Here is a 12,159-nt window from a genome sequence, read left to right on the forward strand (position 1 = left end):
AAATCATCTTCTCTAAACGAAGTCTCTCGAGCAGTGCTGACTTCCTTCTCGTTTTTTTCTAGATTCGGGACATGCTGTTCTTTTGCGAAACGTCTTTGGAGGAGGTTCAGATGCGGACGTCGCTCGTTCGACTTCTGCTCGCCGGTGAGTCTTTCCTCTTCCTTCGTTCTCATCCCCCATCTAACCTTTCTCCTCTCTTCGGTTTTCAAGGCTTCTCTTACCCCGAGGCCTGTACCGAGGCCTTCTTCGCCATCGAGAAAGCTGGCTTCGACGCTCTGGACACTCCCTCGGACCTTCTCGCTCTCGTCCCCAAGTCACCGTCCGAAGTTCAAAACCTAGCGACCCTCTTCGACCAGCCAGATACGCCGCCATCCGATTCACTCTCCTTAAAGCTAGCAATTTTGGCTCTGATCGGTTAGTTTTCTATGCTGCATCGTCTCAAACGGACGCGCAAACGAAGCTGATGAGACCCTTCTCCTGATCAGGCTACGCTGGTCCTTCGATTTATGTCTCACAGACGCCAGAAAGGCGAGCCTCCGCCTTCACCCTCGCCGTCGCTCTTCTCGCCTCCTCTCCTACAACCTTGAGGTCGGATCCCAGCTCCTACCTCATCGCAACCTATTCTCTTTCGTCGGTCGACGACGTGCCGCTGAAGGTTGCTTTCTCCGAGCTCGCTCTTCGCATCGCCAAACAACGGACTGGCTCCTACTTTGAATCACCTGGTGAGCTCGTACTTTTCTCATCTTCTCGTTGTCAAGAGCGATGCTGATCCTTTCTCAAACAGGTCTCGTCGCCATCCTTCTGGATTCTCATGGTTCGTCGCCTCTCTCGAGCTCGATGGTCTTTCTCCTTCGGTCGTTCCTCTATAGAGCCAGTGGGGGGGGAACGGGTAGCCGAGAAACTACTCTTTGGGCGGCTCTCGAAGCGAAGACGCGTAAAGGGGGACGAGAGCTTGTCGTTGAGAGGGGGAGAGCTGATCTCTCTTCCGCTTATATCTCAAGACTTCTTCCCGCTTCGAAGTCGACTACTGACGCTTTTCTCCCTCCCATTCTCCCTCTCTGCGTAGCTTGGACGGCTCTTACCCAGATCACGATGACTCGACCATTTTCGAGCGCGGTGGAGAGTGGAAACTGGGACGCTGGTGCGTTTGATCAAGGAGGAGCACGATCCCTTGCAATCCTCCTCTTCCTTTCCTCTTTGATCGTGAAGTTTTAAGCTGACCCTGATTTTTTTTGTCGTCTTCCTCGCCATCTAGGCGCGTACGTCCTAGGGACCGGCATTACAATAAAGTCCCTCTCGCCTCTTCCCTTCTCGGTGCATCTTCCGAAGGTTCGAAGCTGGTATCAGCTAGCGCTTCCCCATTTAACGAGAGCAGGTTCGTCGATTTCTCATTCAGTTCGAAACTCGGAGGCTGAAGAGAAGAGGCACAGGAGACGGGAAGAACGGAGGCTTCCCGTCGTCCTCCCGCTTCGATCTGTCTCTTTCCTACTCTGACACCGTCCCCCCTTCTTCCTAATTAGCCCGAGTGTTCGTATGTATCCCTTTGCAGTACATCGAGACGATCGGGAACCCAGATCTGGAAGGAGACGAACCTTGGCGCCTCGACGGGTCCTTTATTCACCACCAGGCCGACTTCGAGGCCATCAAGGAACTACCTCTTCATTCCTTAAACTGGTACACCTTCTCTCTTCGTCTCGCCATCTGTTTCAACGCTGGAAAGGAGGTCACAGCGAGGATAGTCGAGGAGGGTGAGAAGCACAGGGACGGAGCGGGAGGATTGATTTACACGGGAGAGTGGCTGTTTCTCTCGTCTCTCTTCTGTAAGTACAACTCTCGTTTCGTCATATATCGCGGCAGTTGCTGATGCTTCCTTTCACGGTGGCTAGACGCTCGACACGGCCTTTCGGAAACTCAGCAACTCGTCGAGGAGAACATCGTCAAGCTTTCTCGATTCGAAAGTGAGCTCGAACCCTTCTATCTTTCCCATCCCCACCCAGCCCTGCGAGCTTATCGTTCAAGCTAATCTCCTTCTTTCTTGGCTATCCAGCCATCGACTTCAAGATGAGGATCGCCGTGAGAACTCGCTTTCCTCGACCACAACGCGTTTCGATCGGAAACTGATCTCGTTTGGTCCTCGTCCTCTGCAATCAGGTTCTACGAGCGACCCAGCTCATGCGTCGGTCTTTCAACAACGGAGGAGCTGGTTGGCTGGACGTGCTCGAGGAGGTTGACGCGTGTCTTGAAAATCTGGCTCAGCGAAAGTTCTGGCTTTTCGAGGGTGAGCGACAGCATCTCGCTTCTCCCCCCTCTTTTCGAGGCTGACACTCCCTTTACCTCCCTCTAGGTATCCTGAGCGCCTCTGCTGCGAGGTTCGTTGTTCTCGTGGCTCAAAATCGTCTTCGGTTGTCGATTGGTGAGTCTCGTCTGCTTCCTTCCCTCCCAATTCTCTTACAAGCCCGCTCACTGTGTCGTCTCTCTTTCGACCTGCAGGGTATGCCCGAGCAGCGAACGATGCCTTCATCCACATCGAAGCTTTCGCCGTCGCTCAAACCGTTCGGAGCCAATTTCCAGGGTCGTTTTCGTCGGCCGCTCCTCGTCCCCTCCCTCTTCTTCCTTCCCAACTCCTCACCACTCTCGCTGCCTCGGATGCGTCAACGAGTAATCCTTCGAGCAGTCTTCTGGCTGAGATACGGACATCGTCTGGAGGAAGCTCTCATCACTCGTCGTCCGTCGATTCGCCTCAAGAGGTCTCGGACGGGGAGAAGGTCGCGTCCGAAGCGAAAGCGCTGGACGACTTGACGTTCATGAGAGGATCGCTGCTCCTGGCTGCTGAACGAGATCCCAACGTGCTCGTTGTGACTCTCCTGAAGATACTGTGCCAGGTGAGCTTTTCGCCAGGTCGTTTTCTCCTTCCCTTGCTGACCTCTCGTCAACCGTTCTTCTCTTCAAGTTTGTTCGAGCAGGTCAGCCTTCACCCCAAGAACCCCCTTCTGAATGCTTGCTGAAGTGTTACTTCTTTGGGGATCGGAAACAGATTTCGGAGCCGTCGCTCTTCACGATTCGACGAGCAACTCCTTACGACTTCGAGGCGCTGGCCCGTACGCATCGCTGGAAGCGTACGACCTGGATTTCGCTCATCCGGAGGCTACTACACTCGCACCAACTTCGGTTCTCCTTCACGTCTCACGGACAAGGAGAGCCATCACCTCGATCTCGAGTTTGCAGAAGCTTCGACAGGACCCGTACTTCGACTCGAAACTCCCTCGCTCGATCCTCGTTCTTCCTCTCACTCAACAAGGGAGATACGTCGGAGTAAGTTTTCGTTCTCCAGCAGCCTTCATAGAAATCTAGCACTGAATTCTTGCCCTTCTCTTCTATCAGGTCCTTCTTCTCTCAAGCAAAACGGTTGTCACTCCCGCTGCACAGATCCCTCAGTTGACCGAGGTCGTCTCTTGCCTCGCCACCTTTGCGGCCATCGCTTTGGAGTCATCTCAGTCTACAGCTAAGCTGGAGAGAATCGTCAACGAGAGAACTGTCCGGCTTCAGGATGCTCTCAACGCCAAAACGACGTTCTTGTCGCACAGTGAGCCTTGCGTCGACAGTTCGACGAGTCTCCATCGCCTCCGTTGCTGATCATTCTTCCCTTCGGTTTCAAAGTGTCCCACGAGCTTCGAACCCCTCTATTTGCTGTTCTCGGTCTCGCCGCCGTCCTCGAGGACTCGCCGGGCTTGAACTCGGTCCAAGTCAGTTCACGACGCGTCTCTCTCTCGCATCGACCATCGTTGACCTTAGTTCCCTTGTTATCATCGCAGCGAGAACACCTTGCCACCATCAGGAGTTCGGGAGAGGATCTTCAGAACGTCGTATCAAACATTCTCGACTTCAGTCGCCTGGAGCAAGGAGATCTTCAGCCTGAATCGATTATATTCTCTCTTTAAGCTTCTCCTCCCCTTACACTTCCCCCCCCCCCCCCCCTTTTTACATTGACTTCCATCTGAATTCTGACGCTCTACCTCTCTTTCTTCTAGTTATCGAATCTACGGTGAGCTGCTGCTGCTCCTCCCGTCGTCTTCTCCCCCTTCTTCGTGGACGCTCTCATTGATCTGATCTCTCGTTCCATTCTTCAGCTCGACTCTGTGGCCACCCTCGCAAACAAGAAGGATCTTGACCTCGTTCTCGCCAACACGAGCTCGACGGACCCACCGACGCTGGTGGGAGACCCTTTCCGGTGAGCTCGCTCCCTCCTCTCCTCCTTATATTATCTTCCCCTCTCACTGGCAGCCCGCTTTAAACTCTCGTAATCTCCAGAATCAAGCAGATTCTCATGAACCTGGCCTCGAACGCTATCAAGTTCACGCCAGAGGGCGGTTCCATCGTCGTTCGATGGAAGATCGAACCTCGCGACTCGACTCAGACTCTTGTGAAGGTCTCCGTTGCTGATACTGGGGTCGGAATTCCTCCTCACAGTGAGCCTGCCTTTTCATTTCGCATTACTTTTCGAGATGCGACAACGACGATGACGCTGACTTTCTTTTCCTCTCGACTCGCGTCAGAAATGGATCGGCTCTTCAAGTCCTTCTCGCAGATCGACTCGTCCATCACGAGGTCTTACGGAGGGAGCGGTGAGTTCATATCTGATAATTTGAACCCGTCGTTTGAAGAAAAATTAACAGGACGACATCGAGAGGGAGGAGAAGCGGAGGGGAGCAGCTCGAAGTCGCCTTGAATCTTCCGCACGCTCGACCATCAGCTGATCCATCCTCCGTCATATATCTTCAGGTCTCGGTCTCGCCATATCTCAGAGTCTCGCTCGCCTGATGGGAGGATCGTGCTCCGCCAAATCCATCATCGGGACTGGCTCGACGTTCTCGTTCTCCTTCCTCGTCTCGACGCAAGACGCGTCGAAAACGGAGCAGCCTTTCCCGTCCTTCCCTCCTGGTCGAAACGCCTTCGTTCTTGCAAGGCCTGGCACCCTCAGGAGAACGGTCGAAGAAGAGTGAGTCTCGATCCATTCCGACTCGAACGACGCTTTCGCTGATCGTTTTCTCCTTGCTTCTCTCGCAGACTCACGACCTTCGGAATCACCTCAGACGGAGAGGAGAGCATCTCGAAAGCATCTTCCAAGCTGGCTTCGGTTCAGTACTCGATCCTGCTCGTCGACTCTCGGTTGGTATCGTCCGACGATGTTAAACACCTCGTGAAGATTCAACCGAATGGCAAGGTGAGCTCCTATTCTCGTCCCCTCCGCCCAGACTGCTAGCATTCACCTGAATGCTCCATCCCTTCCTCTTCTACAAGATAATCTTCCTCTCGGCTATCGCTCAGTTGTCCTCGACCATCGACCGTCTCAACATCAAGCATGCAGAAACACTCCTTCGTCCTCTTCGAACGTCAGCCCTGTACGACGCCGTCGCACCTGTTTCCGCCGGTACATCGACTGCACTCCCTCAGAAGCCCAAACTAAGGTCGGAAATAGATCCCGAGCTCGCTCGAGTGAGTTCCTCTCTTTGTTTGTGACGAAGAAGCGGACGCTGACTTCGAGCCGCCGACGCGTCCTTTCTTTTTCTTAGAAGTATCCTCTCTCGATCCTTCTGGTCGACGACAACCGAGTCAACTGGTAAGCACATTCCACCATGGCTTCTCTGACCTCTCTCAGAACTTCAAAGCTGACCCGATTACGTTTTCCCTCCAGTTTGGTCGGCGCTCGAATTCTCGAACGTGAGTCTTTCTCTTCTCACCTTTCTTGCGTTCCCGTCGATCATGGCTCATCGTCTTTCTCTACTCTTGGGTAGGCTTCGGATACACCGACATTCAAACGGCTTTCGATGGTCTCGAAGCAGTCGAAAAGGCTGAAGCCAACGGTTCCTTCGACCTCGTTCTTCTCGATCTCCAGTGAGTTTTTCGTCCCCTTCTTCGATTTGTACCCACGGCTTATGTCTTTTCGGTACTGAGCTGCTATCTCCCCCCTTCCTCACAGGATGCCTGTTCGTCTCACCCTCCGCTTTCCTCACCTCTGCTCGTCGCCTCCCTCTTCGCTCAAACCGACCCCCTCACCCTCTTTTTCTCCCAGGTCCTCGACGGTTACAAGGCCAACGCTCGTATCGCATCCTCAGCTCTGACTGGAAAGCCCTGTGTCGTAGCTCTGTGCGTTGTACACTTCTTCCTCCTTCGTCTTCGTAACGAACCGAGCTCACTCTTTCCCCTTCCTGTCCCTCTCTTTCCCTTCTCAGCTCGGCGAATACGGACGACGTCACGATGGATCAAGTCCACAGAGAAAGCTTCACAGCCTATCTTTCGAAACCTCTCTCCATCCCGGCGCTGGCTGAGACCCTCGTCATGGTACATGGACTCCGTCAGCTGGAGAGGAGGAAGTCGTCCTCGAACTTCTCGTCCTAGACTTTCGTTTGTCTTCTTTTATCTTGGCGTTCAAGTACATGTTGTTTCTCAGCGTACCACTATCTTCTCCTCTTTTTCATGATGGAAGTCTCGATGTTAGACGCGTCGACGAAAGAAAACGCGACGCGACGTCCTTCTTTCTCTCGCATTCGACGCTTCCTTCCATTCTTCGACCTCAATTTTTTTTCGCCTTGTATTCGAGCTCTCTCTGATCGGGTCCCTCGTTCTGAACAGAAACTTTCACCCTCTGTTTTTCGTCGCCTCTGCGGCCTTCCCCACAGGTCACCGTTTCCCTTCGAAACTCGTTCGACTCTTCTCTTCCCCAACGTCCAGCGCATCTCCCCCAACCCGACGATGTCCACTACTCCCTTCTTCACTCTGCTCGCCCACCTTCTAGCTCTGAACGCGAATCACTCGGACCCCTTCTCCCTCTACGGTCCTCTTCTGTGCTCTGTGCTCTCGAGGCTGAACGAACCTGAGCTCATCGCCGTCCTCTTCGATGATCTGTGCGAGAGACTGGAACCCGTTGGGGATGGGAGGATTCCTGACTGGATTGGGTTGATTGGAAAGGATACTAAAGATGGGCTGAGTGAAAAGTCAATGGCAAAGTTGGTGGTGGCAGTGAGGATACGAGAAGCTTTGTTGAAGGTGAGCTCGACGGTCGACCTCTCCTTCCTTTCCTCTCCCCATCGTCCCTTCCAGCTGCGTCCGCGAGCTCTGGTCTTCAATTATGCTGACAACACTCTACTGGTACCCCCTTATCGATACAGTCTTTCCCTCTTATCGGCTTCCCTCTCACCATCTCCTCCCTCACCTCCTTCTCGACTCACCTCTCAACCTCGCACTTGGACATTTGGCCGTCCATCCTCCAAATCGAGTCCCTTCATCCCTTTCCCACCGCTTTCGAGCCTCTCGACCCTCGAACACCTCTTCACAACCCTGTGGAAGACAAGAACGCTGTCTTGGAGGATGTTTCGAGAGGGAGGAAGCTCTTCAACTCGATCTACGGGAAGGTGGCTGGTGAGCTTCCGTTCTCTCTCTCTCTTTCCTTACTCGTCGAGGACCTCGCTGACCTTCTGTCTCTTCTTTTCTTTGCTCACCAGGTCGAGTTATCGAAAGTCTGCGATGGGGTCATCCCAACTTGGTGGATTGTGCTCTCAAGCTGATCGTTCGTCCTCTGCTTTTCTCCGTTCTCTCCTCGAGACGCGACGTCGCAGCGCTGATCTTTCTCCTTCTTTCTCTTCGCACAGTACACTCCCGTCCTCTCCGATCTTCGAATCCTCCAAGAACCTCTCGACTCCTCTCTCCTGTGCCTCGTCCTTTGCTTCTCGTCGGATCTTCCTCCTCAAACCAAGGTTCGTCGCAATCCCCCCGCTTTTCCTTCTCTTCCCCTTCGCTAACCTACGTCTCCCTCGTCTCGTTCTTCGCAGGGTCACTTTCGAGGAGCGCAAAACCACCAAGCTACCGATGAGCAGCTCTGCCAGATTCTCAGCTCGGTGCGAGGGTTGATGGAGTGGACGGGACAGAGGTTGAGGCTTGAGAGGATGGAGTTTGTTGGGAAGACGGAGGGGTTCTCTGGGAGGAGGTAGATAGAGATTCGAACAGTGTAGACGAGCATCCACTTAATTTATGTAGAATTCCAACCGAAGGAAGCAGGGCGAAACGCTCGAAGCAAGAATGAGACGCGTCGGCGATTTCAATCTCAACCGACGCTTCCGGTATCGTTGCCCGATTCTGCGATCCCCTTCGTAAGCGGAGAAAAACTAGGTCTTACTAGTGAAACGGTTAACGAGCCTTAGAACTCTTGATGCAGTCTAACTGCTAGGCCAACAGGCCTTGGGTTGAAAAGAAGTTGCGAACTCGAGCATCTTGTACTCTTTGAGGAAAGTCTGGGCACCTCGTTCTGCCCACTAGAGACCATTTTCTGCAACCGATACTTTCTTTGAAGTGCGAGGGAGTGGAAGTCGATTTCTTTCGGGAGAATGGGAAGGGAAGACGAAAGTGTTCGACGCGTCGAAGCTCATCAATCTCGTCTCGTCTCTTCCTCCCTCCACCAGCTTCAAAGTCCAGTAGCCTGAGCTCAGATCTCCGTCCTATGGAGCCGATGTGGAGATCGCATTCGACTGATGAGACGCAAACCGATGAGAGTAAAAAGGCGAAGAAAGAGGTCAGCACCGTCGAGACGACGACGAACGAACGACGAGATGAAAGAAGAGGATTCGAGGTCGAGCGTACATTTAGGTCGATCGAGTTACGAGAGACGTGCTGTCGAGAATAATCGAGGAAGGTCGGCTTCCTGAAAGACGAAGAGGAAGGGGAAGGAGACGCGACTCACGTTTCGGTCGACGACTTGACGAGGACGGTAAGTCGAGGAAGAAGGCTGGAACAAGTGACCAACTTGAGAAGCCTATCCCTTTGCTCCACTGAGAAGAGGCTCGCGACGACCGACTCGATCTGTGATGCTGCCGTCGCATCAAAACTGAGGAGATCGTACGCGATCCACTCGACGACCTTTGTCTCCTCGTCCAGCACCGACGTATCGTAGGAGAGACGAAATCGACGATCGAAGCTGTCGAATCCGTAATGGTAAAGAACGTCGAAGACAAATGCGTCCTCAAAGATCAACTCCTGAAGACGAGACCAACCGCTCAAGTCCATCCCTTCGAAGACGGTGACCTCGGACCCTGGATTCTCATCAAGGTGGTCCTCTGAGTCCACCTCGTGACCCTTGGCTTTAAATACGACAGGATTGAAGAGGCTGAATAGACAAAAGTCTGTAGTTGGTTTGGTGAGGATGATCTGAAGAGTGTGGAGGGCGAGTTGGCCTGGTTTGGAGGAGGATGGGAGGTGAAGACGGCGAGCGGAGGGTCCATCGACCTCCTTGAAGCCGTGATTCGGGCTGGATCTTGAATCGACGAGAGCGACGGAGTGAATTAGAGAGAGATCGAGCCATGGTTCGAGTTCGGGATGTCTCTTCTCGGCCTGAGAGAAGGAGAGAGGAAGGGAAAGAGAGAGGTTGAAGGTCAGCGCCTCGACAGAAGGCCGCGAGGTTTCCTCCTTCTCCTGGTGGCCGTGATCGAGAAGTGATTGATGGAACTACTTACGACGAGAGATACGAACTTCACCAGTCCCTCTGAGCCTTCGAAGGTGATGTGCCGGTAGAGAAGAGGGGAGGAGAGTTGGAGGAAGGCGAGGGAGAGACCAGAGGTCTTTGCGAGTGTAGGCTGGTCGCAGAACTTGAGGATCTCCTTCTTGAGTTCGATGGGGAGAATGGGGAGAGTTGAAGAGAGAGAGGGGGGCATTTTTGCGAGTTTCGAGATTGTCGTGGTTGGAGGGAGGAAGAAGAGAGAGGGAGGGAAGGGAGGTCGAGCTCACTCAAATCCAGCTTTGGACCAGCTTCTCTCCTTCCCTCTCAACCACCAGCATCGATTTGCAGCCCTCCTCTAGCTCACTCGACTCTTCTAGCTGACCCCGGGCTGATTCATAGAAGGGCAGCTATCTGTCCTTGCCGCTTCTTCTCCTGCTTCGATGGTCAAAACACCCCCTCCATTCCCTCCCTTTCCCAACAGCTCCGCTCTCAATCAATCCCAGCCCCTTTTTTTCATCATCCCCGAGCCATACCTGTCAGCTTTAGGGAGGTCGTTTCAGGGACTCCATCGGCAACTGCCACCGGTTATCAGAATTGACGAATTCATCATCTCAGCATGACTCTCTTGCAATCTCGAGTTGCTGCCTCGACCTCAACTTCAACCTTCCTTCCTTCCCTCCCTCCCTTCTTCGAGCGATGCCTTCACAGGTGAACTCAAGAAGAAGCCCATCAAACCGTTCAGCTATGTTCGAGTGAGCGCCTTCATCCTTTCAGTTCCCTACACGAGTGTCTGATCGCGACCTCTCTCCTTCGTTTCAGAGTCGGAGCTTTCCCTCAAGGTCGGTCGACCTTCTTCCTTCTCGGATGAGAGCACTCTGGCTGACATCTTCTCCTTCTTCGCAGGCGACTGGAGCATCGAAGATGAGATAGGCCTGTGAGTTGAACCTTCTTCTTTTCGTTCCGCCCTGTCGACGCTCACTCTTCGTTTGTCTCGTGCAACTCGACTCGCAGAGGTTTCGCAACTACTATCGGTATCATCTCATTGTTGAGCATCATTTCACTCCTCACCTATCTCATCGTGAGTGCTACTTCTCCGAGCTCAGTCGAGAACGACTTCGAGCTCACCGTTCTCTCCTCCTGTCCTTTCTGCAGCGACATCTCCTCAAGACTCGACACCCACAGGCCTCTGAGCGTAGCCACGCCATCCGAAGATTCCTTCTGACCGACATGGGCGCCTACTTCACCTGTCTACTTCTCGCAGACCTCCTGTGAGCTTCGACTAAGAGCAAGTTCAAGACGCGTCAGGAGCTGATTCTTGCCCCTCTCCCTCTCTGACGACTTCCTCAGGTACTCGCTTGGCTATTTAGCGAACCTCAAGTTTCTCGTTGATTATAAGACGAGTATGGGTGAGCCTGGGTGCTGTCTCGCCCTTCGAATCGAGCGACGATGCTGATTCTACCGTCATCGTTTCAGGTGGGCTTTGCACTTTCCAAGGGTTCGTTCTCTCGTCCTCCCCTCTGAGCATCTTGCGTCTGAGCTGATCTTCTGACCTTCTTTCCCCGTAGAATGATGTTCTCCGTCGGTTACGCTGGTACTGGATGGTTCAACTCGGTCGTCTCAGGTGAGTCTCGTCGAGGAGTCAGACTTGAAGTCGACGCGTCTCGGCTTCAAAGCTCACTCGCCTTTCCCTTTCGCACGAAGTCGTCACCTTCATGATCCTCGTTCTCAGATGGAAGATTCCGAAATGGCTGATGCCCGTTCTAGTGTGCGTACGCTCGTTCTTCTCTTGTGTATCCTGAGAACCTCGCTGACTTCGACCATTGGAAACCAGATCTCTCGGCTGGCTCTTCGTCGGTTTCATCACCTTCCTCGGACCCGTAATTTTTGCCGCTTCGGACTACGTTTTCCCGTTTTACGGTCCGAACAACATAGGTTGCTTCGTTTTGGCTGGGGGTCCCAACTACCAAACGTGGTACATGTGAGAGAGTTCGCCGTTCCTTCCCCTCCCTCTTTCTCTTCTCAACTGGTTCCTCTGCCCAGTTTGATCCCGGCTTTCAACATCGCCTCCCTTGGAATCATGCTCATCTGCTATTTCGGGATTTTCTTTACTCTCACTGGAGTCCTCCAGTTGAAGAGGAACGGCGGGCTGACCTTGGTGAGTCTCGTTCCTGTTTCCGTTTGGACGTGACGTCGCTGACCGTCCCCTCCTCTCTTTTATGCAGGATCAACCCTCAAGCCCACAAATCTGGAGCCCGTGGATTACGAAATCGTTCAAGCAGCCTTCAAGCTCGGACATGCGCTTCGAAGAAGCCATGTTCTTGCAGTCGAGGAGCGAGGTCAGTCGCGTCTCCCTCTCTCCTTCCAGTGTTCCGTCGCCTGACCCTCTCAACCCTCTTCTCAGGTCACCGAAGCAGCTCGAAGAATGCGTTGGTATCCTGTAGCTTATGGTTTCGCATGCATCCCCCTCGCCATCGTGTCTTTCAAGGAAGCGACGACTCTGCTTGTGAGTTGAGTTTTTTTCCGTCTCTTCTCACTCTGCACGCCCTACGGCAGCTGACTCTGATACCCTCACAGGCTCCTAAACAGTCCCTTCTATCAGTGTGCTCGTGTCTCGGAGCTTCCATCGGCACGTCTCTCGGCCAGGCAGGCTCGAACGACGCGTCGAAGCTGACTTC

The 12,159-nt window shown here is 53.4% G+C and overlaps 4 protein-coding genes across 4 annotated transcripts; 3 read left to right on the plus strand and 1 right to left on the minus strand.

The window, feature by feature from the left end:
* The first annotated feature begins 4,134 nt into the window (after positions 1 to 4,134).
* On the plus strand, positions 4,135 to 6,491 carry BDY24DRAFT_270396 (uncharacterized protein). Its single transcript, XM_076636903.1, has 12 exons — positions 4,135 to 4,228; positions 4,309 to 4,466; positions 4,554 to 4,622; positions 4,780 to 4,996; positions 5,065 to 5,221; positions 5,299 to 5,487; positions 5,571 to 5,617; positions 5,693 to 5,718; positions 5,793 to 5,892; positions 5,978 to 5,984; positions 6,071 to 6,144; positions 6,231 to 6,491. The coding sequence occupies exons 2-12, from the start codon at positions 4,325 to 4,327 to the stop codon at positions 6,394 to 6,396; spliced, it is 1,194 nt and encodes a 397-aa protein (XP_076498969.1). The 5' UTR covers positions 4,135 to 4,228; positions 4,309 to 4,324; the 3' UTR covers positions 6,397 to 6,491.
* Positions 6,492 to 6,640: 149 nt separating this feature from the next.
* Positions 6,641 to 8,044, plus strand: PXP2 (Pxp2p). The gene is made up of 5 exons (XM_076639479.1): positions 6,641 to 7,044; positions 7,167 to 7,416; positions 7,500 to 7,564; positions 7,647 to 7,751; positions 7,827 to 8,044. Exons 1-5 carry the CDS (start codon positions 6,751 to 6,753, stop codon positions 7,983 to 7,985), a joined length of 873 nt encoding a protein of 290 aa, XP_076498970.1. The 5' UTR covers positions 6,641 to 6,750; the 3' UTR covers positions 7,986 to 8,044.
* A 491-nt stretch (positions 8,045 to 8,535) lies between these two features.
* Positions 8,536 to 9,698, minus strand: BDY24DRAFT_439660 (uncharacterized protein; the record flags this gene model as incomplete). Its single annotated transcript, XM_076644458.1, has 3 exons — positions 8,536 to 8,661; positions 8,732 to 9,378; positions 9,501 to 9,698. 3 exons carry the CDS (start codon positions 9,696 to 9,698, stop codon positions 8,634 to 8,636), a joined length of 873 nt encoding a protein of 290 aa, XP_076498971.1. The 3' UTR covers positions 8,536 to 8,633.
* A 517-nt stretch (positions 9,699 to 10,215) lies between these two features.
* Positions 10,216 to 11,566, plus strand: BDY24DRAFT_382273 (uncharacterized protein). The gene is made up of 10 exons (XM_076639480.1): positions 10,216 to 10,236; positions 10,304 to 10,323; positions 10,388 to 10,418; positions 10,496 to 10,562; positions 10,637 to 10,752; positions 10,832 to 10,890; positions 10,958 to 10,979; positions 11,050 to 11,105; positions 11,186 to 11,249; positions 11,316 to 11,566. Exons 1-10 carry the CDS (start codon positions 10,229 to 10,231, stop codon positions 11,464 to 11,466), a joined length of 594 nt encoding a protein of 197 aa, XP_076498972.1. The 5' UTR covers positions 10,216 to 10,228; the 3' UTR covers positions 11,467 to 11,566.
* Positions 11,567 to 12,159: the final 593 nt, after the last annotated feature.

Source organism: Mrakia frigida (genome assembly GCF_051309035.1).
Source record: "Mrakia frigida strain ATCC 22029 unplaced genomic scaffold BDY24scaffold_7, whole genome shotgun sequence".
NCBI classification, from domain to species: domain Eukaryota; kingdom Fungi; phylum Basidiomycota; class Tremellomycetes; order Cystofilobasidiales; family Mrakiaceae; genus Mrakia; species Mrakia frigida.